We start from the raw sequence: 21,031 nt of genomic DNA, 5'->3' as shown, positions 1-21,031 counted from the left end.
GCTGGTCTCTGGGTCCCGGGGGGGCTGCCAGCCATCCTTCACCTCAGCACACACAGGGACGCTGTCCCTTCAGAGACTGCGGGGACTTCAACCATTGCACATCGGGGACAGAGACCAAATATATGTGTCATGGCACCGCAGGGAGCAGAAATAACTTAATAACCCCTTGAGTAGACACCGTTTCACTTGGCAGACGAGAAAACTGAGACTTAAAGGACCACAGCTTTGCTGTGTCACATGGCTACTAAACTGCGTGCCCGAGAGCCAGTGGTCTGCCTCTTGAGAGTATGGTTTTAGCTTCTACATTATGCTTGCTCCTATGGGATAAGAGTAGAAGTGTAGAAGCAGAGAGGTCCAACACCAAAATGAAGTACCAGCAGGTTTTCTCCAGTGCAGCAGCCCTCTCCCTCGTCTGGGGGGCAGACATTCCAAGACCCCACAGTGGATGCTAGAAGTACAGGTGTAGCACATACACCCAGAACGTTCACCTTTTTGCTTGTAGGAACTGCTCTCCCACTTCTCTCTGGCACATCTCAATGGCTGGCGTTGCTAGCTTTGTATTTTGCAGCCATCCCTAAGTGACCCAAGGGTTACCTGACCACAGGCACTGTGATCTGACTGAAGAGCATATACAGTGTAAACGTGCTGGACACAGGAATGATGCACCCATCCAGGAGCACGGCCTGAATTCTACCATGCTGTTCAGCAAGGCATATGACTGAGCCTGGGGGTGTCTGGTGGCAAAGCACTTGCCTAGTATGCACAAGGCTCTGGGTTCAATCTCCAGTCACACACACACACACACACACACACACACACACGAAGGCACATCATTTAAAATTTATGGCTTATTTCTGGAATTTTTCATTCAATATTTTTGGACCACAGTAACCCAACTGTGGAAAGAAAACCGCATCAGTGAGGGGGCTGATGTAGACTTCAGTCCATCATTTGTCTCCTACTATAGCTCAAACTCCCAGAGTATCTTCCTTCTTTGGCAGCAAGCTCCCGAGTGCCGGAATGGTGCTCTCCCAGCAGCTCTTGCATGCTACAGCATCAATACCTTGAAAGCTGCAGTGCCTGTTGTAACGCTGACCTACTTCCTTTTTGTTAAATTTCTATTTTAGTTCAAGCGGCACAGGCATCATCTTTGATCCTTACCAAAACAAGGCCGATGCTACCATGCATTTGGGCCTTCATCCCTTCTGGGGCCAGTTCCCTCCGCACCTCCTGGTCATTCCCAGAGAACACTTTCCAAGGACCACGTGAGCAGATGGAAAACCTGTGGGGTTCAGCTTTAATCTTTTAGGAAAAGTTTTAGTCACTTTTATAAGATCGAGGTAAAGAAATCTAAGTATATAGATCTATCAATAGATCAACAGAGATTAAGGATGAATTTAAATTTAAGGATAAATAAAATGAGAGCACAGTAGTCCAATTCTTGATTCAAAAAATAAGCACAAGTCCCTACCACCAGTCACCAGCACTCACGCCTGTCACAGGCTGACCTAAGAATGGCGCGGTACCAGCACCCACGGACGCGGCCACACAGCTGCTCTCAACTCCCCCTCGGGCTTCAATTCCAGAGTGTTCTCAGTCCTCGCCTTGTTTATCTGGTGATGAAGGGTTTCTCGGGAGGCTCAGCAGGGCTTTGATTTTCTTAGCATCATCCTGGGATTGATTTTTCTGCAAACGACTTTCGATATCCTCAGGGAGCAACTCAGTGAACTGCAGTCTGGCTCTCCTAGAATAAAAGAAGTAAACGTTCTCAGAGAGATTTAAAACAGAAGGGCAGTATTTGTCCTACTGTCCCTGCTTTCATATGACAACTGAGGAGCAGCCAACACTGCCTGCCCTTCAAACACAATGACTTTCTTTTCTTTCCAACAGTACTCACAAGCTGCTACGGCCGGGATCCAGAATGTTCCCCCAAAAGGCTCACCCTGAAGGCTTGGCCGCTGATGGGCTGTGGGAAGTGACTGGATAACGCGTCAATGAACTCATCAGTGAGTGGGCTTCTGAGGGGCTCAGGCCTCAGCAGAGAGCACGCCCTGAAGTACGGCTTCCTTTCTGGTTCTCTCACTCTTCCTGGATGTCACACCTCCCACCATGATTCTTCTACCCCAGTGCAGGCCTCCAAGTAATGGAGCCAGTCGACCACCAACTAAAACCTCTGAAACCATGATCCAAAATAAGTCTTCCCACCTTTGTTTTTCTTAGCTATCCTGTCACAGCAATGGAAAGCCAACCAAGACACAAGCCAACCACAGCTTCCACATCACCAAAATGGACACTGTCTTGATAGTGGCTCTGATCCCTAACACATTCCAAATACCGTGTCCAGAGTGCTCACGGCAGGTGTAAGGAAGTGGACACACCCTGTGTAAGTCTCCAGGTCAGGCTGTCCTCTTGGCCTCGGAGCTGGGGGATGTGAGCACCCTGCCACTCTATAGATTCTCAATGGACTCTGTACGAACTAGACAAAAGCTGTTAACAGTGGTGATCCAGAAAAAGAAAAGCCAGGTTGGACAACACTATAGATGCATATTTATGAAGAGTTAGAATCTAATTTCCAAGTAATAGAGCACTTCTTTTTCTAATCAACTATTAGTACTGTATCTTCCTTTAAGTGACTATCATCCTACAACTTTCTTATCAGCTCAGCTCAACCAGATCTGACCATTTCTCCTTCCATGTCTCTATAACCAGTTTTCTACATTTTCTGCTAAGTAAGCCAATTTCTGAAACTCCGATTTCCCTCTACTATTTTCAAGCAAAGCTTCAGATGCATTGAAGGTACTGAAACATGTACTGAACTAACTCTCCTTAGAAATAACACACACACATACAAATACCACACATCTGTAAAAGTATCTTTTTTAACACTATTTCTTTTAGCCAAAAGATTCCTTCTTTACTATATGGTGGTACCTCAGTTCATGAGTGCTTTTGTTTGCAAACAGGTTCATAAACAGAAGCATCTGGCAAAATTTTTTCTTTTCGAATTCTGCACTGGGTAACAAACACAACAATGGCCATCTTCTCCAGAAATGTGGAACAAATTCAGTTCATGAATTGAGGTACCACTATAATTAGTTATTGCTTTCACCCATTCTTAATGTTTTAAATCTGTAAATCACTAGGTAACTTTTGCAGGTTTTCTCACTTCCCTTTTATTAGAATATAGTTATCATTTGTTCATATTTTCCAAAATATTAAATTTCCCCATAATATCCTACATCAGAGACAAATAGCCAAATTTTTGCTTTCCTTTCTAACCTCTTTCTCGAAAATTCCATATCAAAAAAGATTCTGACACCTAGAAAAACGGGAAATAAACTGATGCTTTTGTACTTTTAATTTTCCATAATTCTCAATTTTGTTGCCACTGACAATTTTAAGTACTCCATTCTAAAGCTGACCCCCCCCCACTCACCCTGAGACCACAAAGAAGAAGAAACAAAACAATTACTGGGTGTTGTGTTTCAGAGCAGCTGAAAAAAATTAAGGGCTTGAAGTTCAGGAAAATAAGGTCACAGAACTAATCCACAGTCTAGATGGGAGGCAAGCACAGTTTTCAAGAATTCACTGGCTCTAAAATCAGTGCTTTTTCTCTTACAGAACTTCAGTCCTCGTACAAATGAACTATAGATGTTAATAATTTCCGTGTGTGTGTGTAACACAAATAGAGATTTCAAATAAAATCAATGGAAAACATGAGTGCTCATCTTCGCAGTTACAGGGACAGCAGCAGCAGTAGTCCTCGTGGGTACCCAGGAAGCTGACCTGTGAGAATGATTTCTACCGGGCGTGTACCAGGTACCCTAGACAGCAGCCCATCATTCTGATCTTACCAAGAATCCGCAGTCCGCATCAGTCTCATTACCCTTTCCCAGAAAATGGAGATTACTCAACCCAGGAAATGACCAGGTGGAGCAGGCAAGTTTCCAAGCCCCTCAGTGGCATCCCTTCCACAGACAGCCACCGTGTCCACTTCTCTCCTCTCAGTCTGTGGCAGGAGGTAGAAGTTCTGAATGCAGAGACTTAGCATGCGCTGCTGTGTCAGCAATATAGGGGGTATCATTTTCTACACAAGACAAGAGAGGTTCACTCCTTGGTGTGTGTTCCCTTTAGAGGTAATTTCCTACACAGCTAAGAACACAAGGAAAGAAAAGAAAAACGCAACCAAATATATTTATAGCATCTTAACTGTTTTCTTCTAGTACCGGGAATCGAACTCAAGACCTTGTGTGCTTGTCAGGCAGATGCAGTGATGCTGAGCTGCATCCCCAGCCTACATTTTAACTCTTTTTTAAAAAAAGGTCTAAAGATCTTCATCGGATTAAAAGTAGAATTAGTGCCTTTCATTTTTCCATCCTCCCTAATTAAACAGATGAAAAGACAGGAAGGGTATCTTTGAGCTGAGTGGCAATCTGGGGCACCCAGGTTAGGAGAGCATGCGCAGTAAGACACTTGTGGGGACGCTGGTCTTCACAGCTGCTTACCACTCTGCCAGCTTCTGCTCCTGCTGGGCCTGTTGATCCTTCTGCTTCATTTCCTGAACTGTCTCGCCACAGTACTTCTGAAGCACCATCCACAGGCTTCCCATAGGAGTGCTGGGGAGAGCAGAGTGAGAGTTCAGGGACCACAGACTCTCAGGCCCGAGACTGACCACTGGGACTACTCCATACCACCGAGCCACTTGCTCACCACTGGATAAAGTGTCCTTGTCAAATCAAAAAATATGAAGACAGGGCTGGGTTTTAGCTCAGTGGTTCTGCTACCTGCCTCGCAAGTGTGAGGACCCGAGTTTGATCCCTGGTACCAAAAAAAAAAAATATTAAGACAATCTCCTTCCTGGCCCAAACAACAGAGACAACTACAACTTCTTAATATTCACTGGAATTAAAAATAAGAAAATCTAGAGCCGGGCATGGTGGTGCACATCTGTAATCCCAGCACTCAGGAGGCTGAGGCAGGAGGATCGCTGTGAGTTCGAGAGCAGCCTGGGCTACATAGTGAGTTCCAGGTCAGTCTGAAATACACAGTGAGAACCTGTCTCAAAAAAAACCCCAAAATAAATAAATAAATAAAAGAAAAATTAAAAAAAAAAAAGAAAATGTAGAAATTGGCTTTTTAAAAATCATGAACAAGAAGTAAACCAGGACACAGAAGGAATACATACATTTAAGACCAGTTCTCAGAAGCAGGTCCAAATGGAAGCCTTCACAGAGATGAAGTGACTAGTTCACTAGGGTACCAGTGCCCCAGGGGACAGGAAGGGCAGAAGGCATGCTTCGTTAGGGGACAGATGCTATCAGCTCTGAGGGACAAAGCTACCAAATCATCCTACAAATCAAGACTTTGGCACAACTGTCTCAGCTGCAAAGCCAACAGTAACACACTAAGGGACTAATTTAACTATTACAGTGATAGGGAGAATTTGCTTCTTTGGGCTCTTGAAGAGAGTTTTTGACTTTGGTATAACTTAAATTCGTTTTGGTACCACTTATTTTCATTGGAAAACAAGTTTTGCTAAGTGGAAGCAACTCATACACATCCATCCACAGAGTGGATAAAGAAAATGTAGTTGGGGTGTGGTAGCAGACACCTATAATCCTGACACTCAGGAGGCTGAGACAGGACGATCGAAAGTTAGAGCCTACCCTGGGCTTTGTACCAAGGGGAAAGCCAGCCTGGAGTATATTTCGAGATCCTGTCTCAAAAACCCCCAAAACAATGAAACAAGTAAAGAAATAAGCAGACAATAAATACAAAGCAGCTTCCTCAGACAGAGTGGAAGTAGAAGGTTCAAAGTCTGTCAAGGGTTCCAGGTACCACTCCTGGCCTGAACACAGCTGGGGCCCATGTGAAGGAATATGAGTGGCCTCCAGGGATAGAGAGATCCCAGCCTGGTCGACAGCCAGCAAGGGAGCAGGGACTCCAGACTGGAGTCCCATAAAGTGGACCTGTCAACAAACTCCTTTCAGGAGCCTGAAAGCAGATTCCACCCCAGAGCCTCCGGGTCAGAAGCAGCCTGATCAGCATCGTGCTCTGGACCTCGAGAAACCCTGAGCAAAGAACCTATTCGGAGCACCCAGACTTCTGATCTGCAAAGCTGCAGGGTCAATTTGTTAGACAGTAACACGAAACCAAGATAACAAGCACTTGGGGGGCCGGGGATTTAGCTTGGTGGTGCCGTGCCTGCCTGGTAAGTGAAAGGTTCGATCCCCAGTACTGGAAAGAGAAAAACAAATACTTAAGTGTTACTCATATCAGGCAACATAATGTGGCTCTTCATGGCAAAACGGTGAAAGCACAGCTTCTGCTCTGCTGTCATTCCTGGTAAGAACATTTAGCCTAAATGTAATCATGAGGGGCCAATAAAAAAATCGAGGCACATCCTGGCATTATTGTTGTAATTAATTTTGAATACAGACCCTATTTTAACAGAATTATATTCAATCAATGTTAAATTATTTATTGTGATAACTGTGAGTAACAAACAGGATAGAATTACAACCAGACAAAGTTACCACCAATATAAGATTAAAAATCTTTCATCAGCTTGGGATTCAATTTTTTTCTTAGGAAATAAACAAAACAAAAAAATTACTGAAGTACTGGGTGTTGAACCCAAGGCCTTTGTACTGCACTACACCCAGCCCTTCTTTAGTTTTATTGAGACAGAGTCTCACTAAATCACTAAATTGCCCAGGCTGGGCTCAAAGTGGTAATCCTCCTGCCTCAGTCTCCCAGAGTGCTGGGATTACAGGTGTGTAGCACATCTGGAGAATCTGATTTTTAATAGGCAAGGTATTAAAAAACACACCAATGTGGAATCAAACCATGTTAACACTTACCCCAACAAGGCTCCAATTATACCACCAGCCACCAAGCCTCGCAAGCCTAAGTTTATTCTGAAAAGACTTCCTGTGACAGCTATTTGAAAAGAAAAGTATAGTATTGTTACTTTTAAATTACCAGAATTCCACTTAAAATTTCCTTTCCATAATAACACAGCCAACCTAAGCGAGCTTTCTAAAGTCAGCATTAATAGAGCACCACAGCCTGGCTTTCCTGACTCTGTAAAGTGCCCACACAGATAGCTTCCCATCTACCTCACAGACTCAAAGGAAGAAATGTCCCTTTCACACACATACAAAACTCCTCAGTAGTTCTAAGGAGTCAAACTCTTCTCATTCCTGCTTCATTTTTGTGGGTTTTCCCTTAAAAACCTGCAGTTTGTTCCACTCTCTTTCATATCTTCCTTCTTCAAGGAAAGATCCTCCCCGCAAAACAACTTCACTAGACCCAGGGGCTTAGGTTTTCCCTCGACCTCTGCCGGCTTCTGCCTGCCTCCACTAGTACTGTGAGCTGTTACTGAGCTGTTACTGAGCGGGTCTGTAGAATAGGCAGCATTTGGCCTACAATGCCACCCGGTGGCCAGATAGGAGATGCACCTCTTTCCTGCTCACCCATTTTCCTCTTTGACTACGCACAATGAAAACTAACACTATCTCAGGGGGTAACATTTTTTAAAGACCAACATTTGAAGAAAAAAAAAAAAACATTTTGGAGACATAATTTTCTTTAAATATATTCATTTTTAAAAATTTTCTAAATGAACAAGCACAAAAATCACCTTTCATCTAACTACTTAGATTGGTCTTTGTTTAAAAAATTTGTTTTAGAAAACAGGGGATGTACTTATTAAATTTTTTATTTTCGCTGAACATATTATTAAATGTTATATCACTAATTTTCTGCCATATGAGTCTACTGCATGAATGTAACTTTTATTCAATACACATTTTTTATTTATGGATGCTATAAATAAAGGTGTAATGATAACACCCGCACCTAAGTCTTTATACATTTTATTGGTTTCCTTAAAGTGAATTCACACAAATGGAATTTCTGGCACTAAGGTATAAACATTTCTAAGGCTTCTGATTTTAAATGACCAGACTGCTTTTCCATTAAAAGTATGCAAGTTCATGCTCTTTTTACAATTTGATAGGCCAAAAATGATAACTAATTTGTGCTTCTCTGATTAGAATAGGAAGCCAGTTGTTCTCTCTTGAGTTTACAAGTTAACTGTGCCACTGTATTTCCCTGAAAATAAGACCTAGCTGGAAATAATCAGCCTTGAAAGCTAGAGCTAGAAAATGCCCCCCCACCCCAAACTGCCAGCCCCAATCAGCCTATCTTTGTCCTACAAGGATATTATTTCCAGCTAGGTTTTACACTGGGGAAAAGAAGGTACTGATGTGAACTCCAATTACAGTGCCATTTCTTTTTAATATATAAAGGGTGGTTTTGTTTTGTTTTATAAACAGTACCGACAGAACTTTGGGCTTTGTGAAAGCTAGGCAATCAGTCTACCACTGAGCTACACCCGCAGCCAACACTCTCCTTTTCTGAGACAGGGTTTCAAGTGCCCAGGCTGGCCTTGTACTTGCAATCCTCCTGCCCTGTGCATGGGATTACATGCCCTGGGATTACAGGCATACACCATCATGCCTAGCTACACAGGGTTTTTACTGAGGGTTTTACCTGCACACATTACACTTAATGTGTACATTTAATGTTCTCTGTAGTATTTATGACATAGAAAAATTAAAATATTTGTTGTTAAGTTTAATCATTTCCTATATAGCTTAACTTTTTGGTTTAAAAATATATGAATATACACATACATACACATACTTAGTATCTTCCCACTCAGAAGTCTGATACATGTTTTTCTCCTAGTACTTTGTAGATTTTTAACAGAAGCAATTTAATTAAGCTTAATTTATTTTGTTGTATTGGATAAGGTTGTAATTTTCCAGGCAGCTCCTAATTGTATCAGTCTGTAACTGTCAATTCTTGGTTTTGTTCCTGATCTTTGAGGTATATTCTACAGTTCTGTCAATATGCCCATTGTTCTACTTTTTTTTTCTCTCATTGAGTTTATTGGTACATTTTAGGTATACAGTAGTTACATTCATCATTGAGGTCTTGTACCTTTACATAACAGGTCTTGGTTCCCATTTTTTCCCCATACCCCTGTCCTCCCTTCACCCCCTCCACGCTCCCCTATTTACTAAAACTTTTTTTTCCATTTTTTCATTTTCTCACATTTTTTTCCCCTTATTTCCTTTCCCCTACAATATTTTTCTTTTTGGTACTGGGGATCGAACTCGGGTCCTTGCGCTTGTGAAGCAGGTGTCGAAACCACTGAGCTAAATCCCCAGCCCACCCACTGTTCTAGTTAACAATTTCATATAAATTTTAGTTTCTGGCGCTTGCAAGATCTCTTCATTGTTATGAAGTTTTTTTGATCACGGAGTCAACTTTAAACACTGTATCAAGTTCTTTTAAAAATGTATAGTTTTGTCACCACCTGCCTCACAAAAAAAAACCCAAAAAACAAAAACTATAGTTTTGATTTGAATTGCCTTCAATTTCTAAACTAGGAGTTAATTGTAAACTGTAAAATTGTAAATTGTAAACTGTTTCCTATTTTTATTGTGCTAACTTGTAATTTTCTTCATAGTTGTACCTTTACTAAATTTATGTTCATTTTTATTCTTATAAAGATAACTTTATTTTTCAAAGAATTGTCATGCTATAAAAAGGCCATTTCCATACATACACTTCACTGATTAGAATATTAATAATTTTTCAGCCATTTAAAATATTATTTGTAAACACGATTTTGTTTCTTCCTTTCTAAAGTATTGCCTTTCCCCCACCTGTGTCCATGTAATTTTAGTTTTTATTGAGGTATAATTTACATACCACAAAGTTACTCTCAATGTACAAGTCAATGATTTTTTATTAAAATGATTCAATTGCATTTAGTGTGCAAACATCACCACAACTCAATTCGAGAACACTTCCATCCTCACACAAAGATCCTTCCTGCCCATTTGCGGTTACTGCTGGTCCCCAACTCCAGCTCTGGCAATCGCTACTTTACTTTCCAGCTGAAAGACTTAGCTGCTCTTGACATTAGTGAATGGAATCATACATTACTGTCTTGTGCCTTGCTTCTCTCTTAACAAGGTTTTTAAGGTTTATGTATATGGTAGCACATCAGTTCATTCCCTCTTACGGCTGAAAACATCTCATTGAGCAGATACACGACATCACATCTCGTAGCTGTAAACGAGACGTTTCAAAGTTGGGCTGTTGGGAACAATGCTGCTACAAAACTTCACATGTAAATCTTTGTGTGAACGTATTTTCATTTCTCAAGTAGATTCCTAGGCAGAGACTGCTGCGCTGCATGGCGAATTGCATTTAAGGAACTGCTAAACTCCATTCCAAAGTGACTGTAGCAATTGACAGTCAGGAGGAATGCAGGGAGGCTGTAGTGTGGCTGCATCTCCATCTATACTTGCCTTTTTAGTACAACTACTCTTGCGAGTACAAGTGGTGCCTTGCTGGGCTTAATTTAATATCCCTAATGACGAATGACGCTGAATGTCTTTTCATTTGCTTGGCAGACATTCCAGTAGCTTCTATGGGGAAATGCTTCTTGGAACCTTTTGCAAATCTTAAACTGCATAGTCTTCCTGTTGCTGAATTGTTAAGCGTTCTTTGTATATTCTGGATGCAAGTCCTTATTTGCAAATATTTTCTCCCAGTCTGGCTTATTATTCCAGTTTCTTAATAATAAATTTCTTTTGAAATGTAAAATTTAAGCACTTTGATGAAATCCACCTTTTTAAGTGTCTGGTATGTTTAAACTTTTGCTTAACCAAAGGTTACAAGAATCTGTCCCTGTGTTTTCTTTCCACAGTTTTACAGTCTTAGCTCTTACATTTAGACCTTTGATCCTTTTAATTTTTGTGTACAGCTGGAGGTGGTAACGGTCAAAGCTCACCTCTTGTGCAAGTAAATATTCCAGCACCACTTGATAAGGCTACTCTTCCTCAACTTTTTTGCTAATTAAATTGATTTGGCACCTCTGCAGAAGCCAACTTACCATAAATATGACAATAGATTTCTGGACTCTCTTTTCTGTCACACTCATTTATACACTTATCCTAGGCCAAAAACCTCAGTGTCTTCATTACTATAGTTTTGTAGTTAAGTTTTGAAATCGGGAAGTTCACATCCTCCAACTTTATGTTTTCTTTTTCAAAATTATTTTGGCTATGTCTTTTGTTTCTCCAAAGAATCAGCTTGTGCATTTGTGCAAAGAATATTTTAAGGCAGCTGAGATTGTGATGGGTACTGATCTGTATCAGTTTGATGATTTTTTGCTCTTTTAATAATTTTTAATCTTTATATCCATTAAAATGGAATCATTCCCCCCTTTCTTTTTTAATGTTTTATAATTTTCTTGAAAATACTCAAGAATTATATCCTCTTTGATGCTATTTCAGAGAGAATTGTCTTAATTTCATTTTCTGATTGTTCTGTGCAGTTATAGTGGATACATTATTTTCTTGCAATCTCACTGAACTTGTTTACTACTTCCAATGGATTTCTTGATTCATTAGGATTTTCTACACAGCGGGTATTAGGACCACTTCGTAGAGAGGAGAGGATCCCTTGCTTGAAAGCTGGATCAGATAACTTTCACTAAAAAGTTATGAAAACACTTGTTACACATATGAAGCTTATTGGGGAGACCAAGGCATGTCCTCAAGCATGTACTCAAGCATGTCCAAAAATGTGTGAGAGCCAGACAGATCACTGCTTGGGTTTTACTGTGGTCAGCAGGAAGGCCTAGAACGAGGGTTCCTCCTGCTCACAGCAGTCAAGGCCTCCTTGGGCTTCTTATCTGCGTGCCACAATGCCGGGCAACAAGAAAAGGGGAGACTATTAGTTTCTGTTCTGGCATACATGCTTTGACTTTATTGTTATACCCTTCTAAGTAAAAAGCTGAACAAACTGAAAACCCAGGAACTCTTTTCTTAGCTCTGACAGAGAAGGGCAGTTATAAGGTAAACTGCTGCCCTCAAAAGCAGGGAGGGAGACATGAACACAAAAAATTACAACTGACTGAAATAGACACTCCTGGAGCAGGAGGAACCAGTAATGGGCAAGAAAATCTGACCTATAAATGCAAAGTTGCTGGAAGCTCGCTGTAGGGAAGTCTGAGAGAAAGAACTCCAGGGGTACAGACTCAGAAGCCCCCACACTTTGTTGGGTTTTACCTCCAGAAGCTCTACTAACTTCTCACAGTGAAGTCTGAGAAAAACCTTCTCACACATTCCGCACTATGTAGGCACATGCTCTGAGCCAGGGCCACCCTCGAGCAATTCTATACTGCCTAACCTACCAAGGTTTGACAGAGACTTCTCAACTTGGGAAACAGTCAACTATAACCCATTCTAGTCTTGAAGAATGTGGAAGAAGGGAAATACCCAGCTCCAGCCCACTCTCACCATCCCGTCCCACCTAGGAACACACTGCAAAGCATCTATGAAATGAACAGTCCAGGGGCACGGCTCACCAAGACCGAGACCTAACCTCAGGACTACACAACACTTCTCCTCGGCATACCTGGCCACCACGTACTTAAGGTCTATTTGCTACAATCTTTCATTGAGCACGTCATGTCCAACTGTCAAGAAAAAATTACAAGACAAACTAAAAGCCAAAAATCCATTTGAAGAGGTCAGAATCAGACTCAGATGTAGCAGAAATGTAGGAATTACCAGACCAAGAATTTAAAATAACAGTGACTAATGAGCTAAGGGTTCTTGTGGATAAAACAGACAGCATGCAAGAACAGATAGTAACAGATAGCAGTGTAAGCAGAGATGGAAATTTTTAAAAAGAACCAAAAAGAAATGCTAGAGATCAAAACAGTGTAACAGAAATTAAGAGTATCTCTTTTTTTTGTTTTTTGGTACCAGGATCAAACTCGGGACCTTATACTTGAGAGGCGGGTGGCGGCATCACTGAGCTAAATCCCTGGCCCAGTAAAGATGGTCTTTGCTGGGCTCAGTAACAGACAGGACACACGGCTGATGGAAGAACCTCTAAACCTGAAGATGTGTCAACACAAGCCTCCAAAACAGAAAAACAAAAGACAAAAGAGGAGATGGAGGAGGCGGAAGAAGAAAATCAAGAACTGCGGGGCAACTTCAAAAGGTATAACATAAAAATAAATGGAAGCTGGGCTTTTGTGGTAACACATTCCTATAATCTGAGTACTCAGGAGGCTGAGGCAGGAGGATCTTGGTCCAAGGCCAGCTTCCGCTATATAATAAGTTCAAGGTTGTCCTAGACTGTGTAGCAAAACTGTGTCAGAAGAAAAGGGGAGAGAAAGAGACAGACAGAGAAGAAAAAAGAGGGAACCAAGCAGTACTACGTACACCCAAATAACACATAGGCATGCCATTTTCAAATGTTAAAAATACTGAAAAAAAAATTGAAGAAGCTGGTGGCTGGAGGGAGGGGTTATAGGTGCACACACTGCCAATGGAAGAGTAAAGATAAGAACTGCATCAGACTTCCCTTCAGAAGGCATACACGCAATAAGAGGATGGAGTAAAAATTTTAAGGATTGAGAAGAAAAACTACCAACAGTCTGATCCGTTCCTATTTAATGTTATTATGTGTATGTCTGGAGTGAGGGCTGCCATTTTGCTGTTGTTTTCTATGTATCTTCTTTAATTCCTAGTTTGTTTGTTTTTTTCTGGTACCAGGAATCAAACTTATGCCTTGCCAGGCAGGCACTGCATCACTAAGCCACATCCCCATCCATCTTTCTAATACTTTTAAAAGTTGCTTTTTTAATTATTATTATTATCTCATTCCAACAGAGCTCCATTCCTCCCCCACCTTTGTACTTTTGTCATACATGATGCGTGTATGTTAAAATTCAACAACACATGTTGTAATTAGTGTTTTTCACAAGTGCGTGCATGTGTGGTATCTGTGTTTTTGTTTTGCTTTGTTTCTTTGAGACAGGTTCCTGCTAGGTAGTTCAGGCCTCCCTGAACTTGTGATTCTCGTAAGTCTCCCAAGTGCTGGGATTACAGATGTGTGCCACCACACCTGACCTGTGTGCCTGTGTCAGTGAGGGAACGTGCATGAGTCAGTGGATGCTTCCTTGTACATGGCAACCAACTTCATTCACCTTTGGTTTTTCTTTTTCTCTTAATGCCATTTTATAAAAATAATAGCATCAAGAGGCAGACCACTGGCTCTCACGCACGCAGTTTAGTAGCCATGTGACACAGCAAAGCTGTGGTCCTTCAAGTCTCAGTTTTCTCGTCTGCCAAGTGAAACGGTGTCTACTCAAGGGGTTATTAAGTTATTTCTGCTCCCTGCAGTGCCATGACACATACATTTGGTCTCTGTCCCCAATGTGCAATGGCTGAAGTCCCCGCAGTCTCTGAAGGGATAGCGTCCCTGTGTGTGCTGAGGTGAAGGATGGCTGGCAGCCCCACCGGGACCCAGAGACCAGCGCAGTGAGAGCTGGGCACATGCAGTCCTGCCCTAAAAACTGGTAAGGGGAGGGAAGCAAAGGGTGAGTTGACCATGAGTGGCCAAAGATTTTGTCTGTCGTGCATGTGTAGTCTTACCATGTAGCTAATCCTCCTGAGTGCTAGGATTACAGGTGTGCATCACTATAACCAACTGTGTTTTCTACTTTGAAAGCTCATTTAAAATAAATTGTATCTACTAGACAAAACAAGATTTAGAATAAAAATAAAACACCACTGTGAAAAATCTAGTTCTCTATTCTTGAGAAAAATATCTTCTCAAGCTAGTCTTCCCTTCACTAGATCAGAACCAAATTAAACTATGCTTTTTGTTGTTGTTGTTGTTGTTTTGTGGTACTGGGGACTGCACACAGGGCCTTCACACTGAACTACATCCCCAACCCTTTACTTTGGGACAGCGTCTGGCTAAGGCACTGAGTTCCCAGGCTGGTCTCAAGACTTGCAGTCCTCCCGCCTCAGCCTCCCAGAGCCTGGCAATACAGGCAGGCTCCCCCATACCCAGCTTAACCTGTTTCTGAGGAAATTTCTTGTCTTAGGACCTGGCTCTAATTCTCCCCCTGCGTAGGCCACTTTGGAGAATGCATGATCCATCCCATTCTTCAGACATCAGCTTAGATGTCACTTCCTGAGAAAGACAAGCTGGGGCCAATCTGTCAACCTCAGGTCTTGTCTCGTGTATCTGTAATATTCTATCACAGGAACCTGTTTTTTCCCATTTTTGTTAGACTAAAATTCAATAAAAGCAAGGATCTTGTCTGGTTTATTCACTACGGGCCAAGTACAGTGGTGTCCACGAACACACTTTGTATGAATGCTGAGTGAGATGTAGTGGGAAGCCAACCAAAGAATTCAGCAATCGTTATTTATACGTTCCTAAGTATTTTTTAAACCATAGCTGACACTGAAAAATGTAAACATAAACAAAAATATCTTACCTCCTGCCACGACAAAATGGCTCAGGGCATTTTTATTTCTGTACGCAGTTAGTCCGGTGTTCACTGAACTGAGAATTGGAGAGGAAAAGGAAAATATACAATTCAAAACATATGACATTTCCCTTCCTGACTGCTGTTTTCTTACAATAATAGGTTTAGAAGAGCCTGCAGTGGCAAGCCCTGTCCTAGTCCAGGCCCCTTACAGGTGTTCTAGATTGCTAAAGTGCCTGGGGGCTTCCGAGGTAGACTTTCTGCTAAAGAGGAACCAAAGAACAATCAAATCTCTGGAGTAAGCATTCCCTTAGAGACACAGAGAAAGTTCTGCAGAATTGCTTTTAATTAGAATTCACTCTTGTATCTGTGCTGATCCTAACTGGCAGATCTCTATCCTGTATGTAAAACTACAACAGGGTCAACTTCTTACACAGATAGACAAATGTTTCTGAGGAAAAGGCGTCATGGCCAGGTATGGTGGTGCACACTTGTAATCCCAGCACTCAGGAGGCAAGGCAGGATCACAGCAAGTTCGAGACCAGCCTAAACTAGTGAGAGCTTGTGTCAAATACAATAAACAAAAGAAAAAATACATTACGAGTTACTTTCCCGTGAATAATTCAGTTTTTATAATTCCACCTGCTCAAGTGCGTGTGGTAGTACATGCCTATAATCCCAGCACTCTGGAAGGCTGAGGCAGGAAGACTGCAAGTTCAAGTCCAGTTTGTACAACTCAGTGATAGAGCAAGATCCTGTCTCAAAATAAAAATAAAAAAGGGACAGGGATACAGCTCAGTGTGAAGGCCCTGGGTTCAATGCCCAGTATCACCAAAACAACAACAACAAAAAAAACCCACTTCCTTAAAAGAGGCAGTCTTGAAAGAGAATCAAGACCTTCTTTCGCAGTACAGAGTACTTACTTGAACACAGTCACGAATGCTGCAGTCCTCCAGCTCCAGCGCCAGCCATACCGAAGGAAGCCTCGCGTGGCAGCGCGATGTGCGCATTGCTGAAGGGAATAAAATGCTATGAGCGTCCAGGACACCCTGATGTGCCCTTTTATTACAAAACGGCATGCAGGAACGTCTGCTATAACTTAGAAAGGAACAAAGAAAATCTCTAGAAATGTCACTCTTTAAACACCGAGGCTTCGGCAAAAGTCTAATGCACATCCCACTTTATCAGGAGATGATAAAGGAACTTAGGCCACTATCAACCAAGTAATCCGTCCATTATCTAAAGAGAATCTGAGCGGCAACCACGGTGTCAGATATGAAAGCAGTATTACACATGTTCTTAATATTCAAGAAATACTGGTGAAAAGAGTATCTGCTGCGTGAATACTAAATCAAAGAGCAAAGATTAAAGTAACACAGATGTGCAGAGCAGAGAAAGAAAAAAATACTTCCTGCCCATCTTTCACGTTTAAAGTGTTTGAAGACAGTGCCTTGTTGATTCCTTACAACGTTGTTTTCAGGAAGGTCTTACAGTTTTCACTAAAGCTTAGGGGAAAGTTCATCACCAATATCACCCAGAGAGTAAGTAATAAAGTTAGAACTGGAAGGGACGTTGTGTCTCCATTGTCCATCTTTACTAGCCCATCACAGAACAAATCTGGTACAATATCATGAGGAAAGTCTGGATTTGTAAAGACTGAGAGAAACTCTGTGTGTATCTTAATTACTCAATGATCTTGGGCAAGTCAAAACCTCTCTGAGAGGTATCTGTGTGAACTCACAGCTTTTAATAAATAGGCACTGATACAGATGTGTGTCAATGTGTATATAAGCTGAGCATACGTACACACACACTCACACACTCTCCCTAACTCTGTCTGCCTAGGGTCTAAAAGCAATAATAGTCTGGTAGAAACATACATAAAATATTGGTTTAAATACCAGTCTCCACTGAAAGAAACCTGAGCTCTTTGAGAAATGGCTAATTCTAGAACTGGCATGTGAAGAGTAAAAGGCCAGGAACATTTCACTGTGCTTAGAGAACAAAGAAGACACGGTTCAAGGGCACAGGTGCCAGCCGGCGCGGCTCTCCTGGTCCAAATCCAGGCCAACTTGAGCATCAAAATGAATGACAATGGACTACATAGGCCTATGGAATGAAACCAGAAGCCCTAAGTACATACTAAGATACATGAACTGTAAACACAATCATGTACTACACAGGAATGCATCAAGGATCAAACTAGATGTGGTGGTACAGCATTGGGAAAGGCTGAGGCAGGAGAAGCATAAATTCCAGCCCAACCTGGGCACAACTTAGTAACTCAGCAAGACTTTCTCCCAAAATAAAAAATACAAAAGGGGGCTGGAGATATAGCTCAGTATCCCTCACCACCACCAAAAAAAAAGACCACAGATACAATGTGCGGCCATAAAATTACATTGCCCTGTGACCTGGGAGTGGTTCATCTCAGTACACTCTGTGATGTTCAGTGTGCACACAGTGACAAAGCTGTCTCACAATACAGGCCTTGGAATGATCTCTACTGCTGATGTGTGACATAGATAGATGGGCACACAGATAAATACAGGGGTACAGGAACAAATGCTTTCGTAGAGGAGAATATTAATCCAGAAATGGAGAAAGGATGATAGAATTAGAAATAATAATAGTATTAACTATTAATAATATATTAACTATTAATAATAATAATAATAACTATTTCAAGCAAGAATCATAATTTCATGCTGAAACTCGGGGGTGAAAATTTGATGAAAACAGGATACTTATATAATTTCAAAAGATCTAATAAGAACCTATACAATACTTATCATTATAAAGGGGAAAAAATAATAATTTTATAGGGAATATGCCTGGCAGATGTCCTCTTAGCTAAGTGACTAAAGTAAAATGACAGATATATATAGTATGTGCTTCTGCTGTAAAGAACTAAGAAGGATACAGTATCAAGTGAAGGGTATATCTGCCAAAAAGCATAACCTGAAGTTTGTAAGAAATCATAACCAAAGCATAAATCAAAACTGTCAAGCTCAGAAAAGAAAGAGACAGTATTCCAGACTAAAGAGGCCCAAGAGACAAATTCAACATGTAATTTACTATTAGATCCTAGACCAGAAATAAAAATTTTAAATGTGTTTAAAGTAAATAAGGAAGCTGGGTGTGGTGGCACCTGTAATCCCAGCATGAGGGAGGCTGAGGCAGGAGGATTGCTGTGAGTTGGGAGACCAGACTGGGATACATAGTGAGTTCCAGGTCAGTCTCAACTACATAGTGAGACCCTGTCTCAAAAAACAAAGAAAGAAGAAAGAAAGAAAATAAAGTAAATGAGGTAAGTGAAAGAACAAGGTCTGTAGATAACAGTACTACACCAGTGTTGATTTCTTGTTCATTAGCCACAGTGGTGAACCCACACATGCCTGTTTTGAGGCTAGGTTTCTAACGAGCTATGCTTAGGCACATTAGCATTAGTACTTCCGCTGTTATTAAACAAAAACTTTGATGATCCTCTCAAATTACAACCTGAGCAATTACGTGTAACTGTGAAGACGGCGTGCTGCCACGTAACACTCTCAGGCCACCAGTACTTACCACAGCATCAAACCGGTTGTGAAAGTTTTCTGCTTGGCTCTGCTCAATGTAGCGCCGTTTAGCATGAATGAAAGCTGGTATTCCCCCGTATGCCCAGCCGAGGATGCCTGCTGACAGTGCCGACCTGTAGATATTCATCAGCTCCTTTGGGTAACTCTCTTGCTCACTAAAACATCAAAAACACCATGTTGTTGGGACATTATCCAAAGCACTGTAACATTACATTTTTCAATATGGGCAAACTAAATTCTTTAATAAATCAAACAGTGCAATTTTACTAAAAGTAGGAAAAACCAATCTATGCCATGAGGAGGCAGGATAGTAGTTATCCTTAGGAGGGAATTATGAAAAGGGGGACGGAGAAAGCTTCTGGGATGCTGGCTAACAATTTCTGCAGCTGATTACACAGCTATGTTCAGTTTGATAAAATTCATTAGTAAGAAAAAAACTCATTAGTAAGTAAACTAACATTTCCCTAGATGTATGTTATATTCCAACAGAAAGTTTGTTGTTTTTTGAGGTGCTTTTACTCCGATGTGAAGGTGGACACCTCTAATCCCAGCCCTCTGGGAGGCCGAAGCAGCTGGTTGGAAAGTCCAAGCACAGTTGGAAAAAAAAAAAAAGCTGGGCTGCAGCTCAGTACAGAGGCCCTATGTTCAATTCCTAGTACTCTTTACGCAAATAAATAAATATGCTTTTATTTTGAACTATAATAACTATATCATAACCCTAGAAGCAGAATGAATGAAATGAAAAAAACGTATTCTTTTTGTATGTTAACCTATAGAAATTATACAAATTCATGAGATGTTAGTGCAATGTATGAAAGAATGAAAACATGGATGATCAAAACGCTATTAATAGACACTTTGAAAGATCACTATGTAGTAAGCAGTACAAGTCAATCAAAATTAAGAAAAAAAACTACCATTTAATTCAATTTATCACCCTCAAATACATAAGAAACTAGAATTGTTGCCAGCTGTAGTGGTGAAAGCCTGTAATCCCAGCATGCAGAAGGCTGAGGCAGGAGGATCCCCTCAAGTTTGAGACCAACCTGCACTACACAGTGAGACTCAATCTCAAAATTTAAAAAACAAAACTTGAACTGTTAATCAAGCTTCTAAGATGTCCTCCTGCAATTGTTCTAGTAGCTAATTTTGTAACTTATTTACTGATTTTCGAGTACTGGGAGCTGGACCCAGGTAGCACTAAGCTATATCCCCAGCCTATACTGAGATAGGATCTAAACTGCCCAGGATGGCCTCAAACTTGTGATCCTCTTGCCTCAGCCTCCCTCACAGCTAGGATTACAAGTGTGTGCCATCATGCTGGGATTACACAGGTTTGCACCACCATGCCCAGAAAAAATTTAAAAGATTAAATTATTGTGATAGCTCTCCTAAATAAATGAACTGTGAAATGTTATCTAACTTGCTTTCTTCAGAGACTGTACAAATATTTAACTATTTGTACTTGTCAATAACCATAGTATTTGAGATATCAGAATTAGTGGGTTCTTTGGTTTTGTTTTATGGTACAGGGAATGAATTTAGGGCCTTGCACATGCTAGGAAAGCATTCTACCTCTGAGTATATCTCTAGTGCCAGTGGGCCTTTATTAAAAGCATTTACCACTGCTACAAGAGAAAAATTCAAATAAAATCTCTTAGAAAATGGTCTTATATTTAGGTCTATAAGAAAATTGCCACTGGGCATGGTGGTGCCAGCACTTGGGAAGCTGAGGCAGGAGGATTGCCATGAGTTCCAGGCCAGCCTGGGCTACATAAGTGAATTCAAGTCCAGCCTAAACTACACAGCAAGATCCTGTCTTTAGAAAAAGAAAGAAAACTGCCACAATTGAAACTCTATATTTTCTTTTACAGTGAATAATATAAAACATTTATATAAAAGCTGCTGTATATCAAAACTCAAAAAAGAAAAAATGTAAGAGTTTAACAAACCAGGAGATACACATGTATTGCCTTTTTAGCCTCTGACTACATCCACGATAAAGGTAATATTTACCTACATCTTTTTTTTTTTTTTTTTTTTTTTAAGTTTTTTGAGA

At 41.0% G+C, this 21,031-nt stretch overlaps 1 protein-coding gene across 2 annotated transcripts in view; it reads right to left on the bottom strand.

Moving 5' to 3' along the window:
* Positions 1–816: 816 nt before the first annotated feature.
* The window catches only part of Timmdc1 (translocase of inner mitochondrial membrane domain containing 1), a 22,877-nt gene continuing 2,662 nt past the window's right edge, over positions 817–21,031 (bottom strand). The window contains exons 2-7 of one of the 2 annotated variants that reach the window (XM_033768143.1): positions 18,962–19,127; positions 16,315–16,403; positions 15,401–15,468; positions 6,864–6,942; positions 4,506–4,616; positions 817–1,744 (exon numbers count right to left, since the gene is read on the bottom strand). In XM_033768143.1, coding sequence (XP_033624034.1) covers positions 1,594–1,744; positions 4,506–4,616; positions 6,864–6,942; positions 15,401–15,468; positions 16,315–16,403; positions 18,962–19,127 — 664 coding nt within the window. In that variant the 3' untranslated portion in view covers positions 817–1,593. The remainder of the gene's footprint in view (positions 1,745–4,505; positions 4,617–6,863; positions 6,943–15,400; positions 15,469–16,314; positions 16,404–18,961; positions 19,128–21,031) is intronic. The other variant, XM_010630030.3, reaches the window with a different exon arrangement.

The sequence above is a fragment of the Fukomys damarensis genome, unplaced genomic scaffold (assembly GCF_012274545.1).
Source record: "Fukomys damarensis isolate Sample0158 unplaced genomic scaffold, DMR_v1.0_HiC HiC_scaffold_24, whole genome shotgun sequence".
Classification (NCBI taxonomy): Eukaryota; Metazoa; Chordata; class Mammalia; order Rodentia; family Bathyergidae; genus Fukomys; species Fukomys damarensis.
Note: the sequence above shows the minus strand (reverse complement) of the source record. Positions and strands in the feature narration are given on the sequence as shown.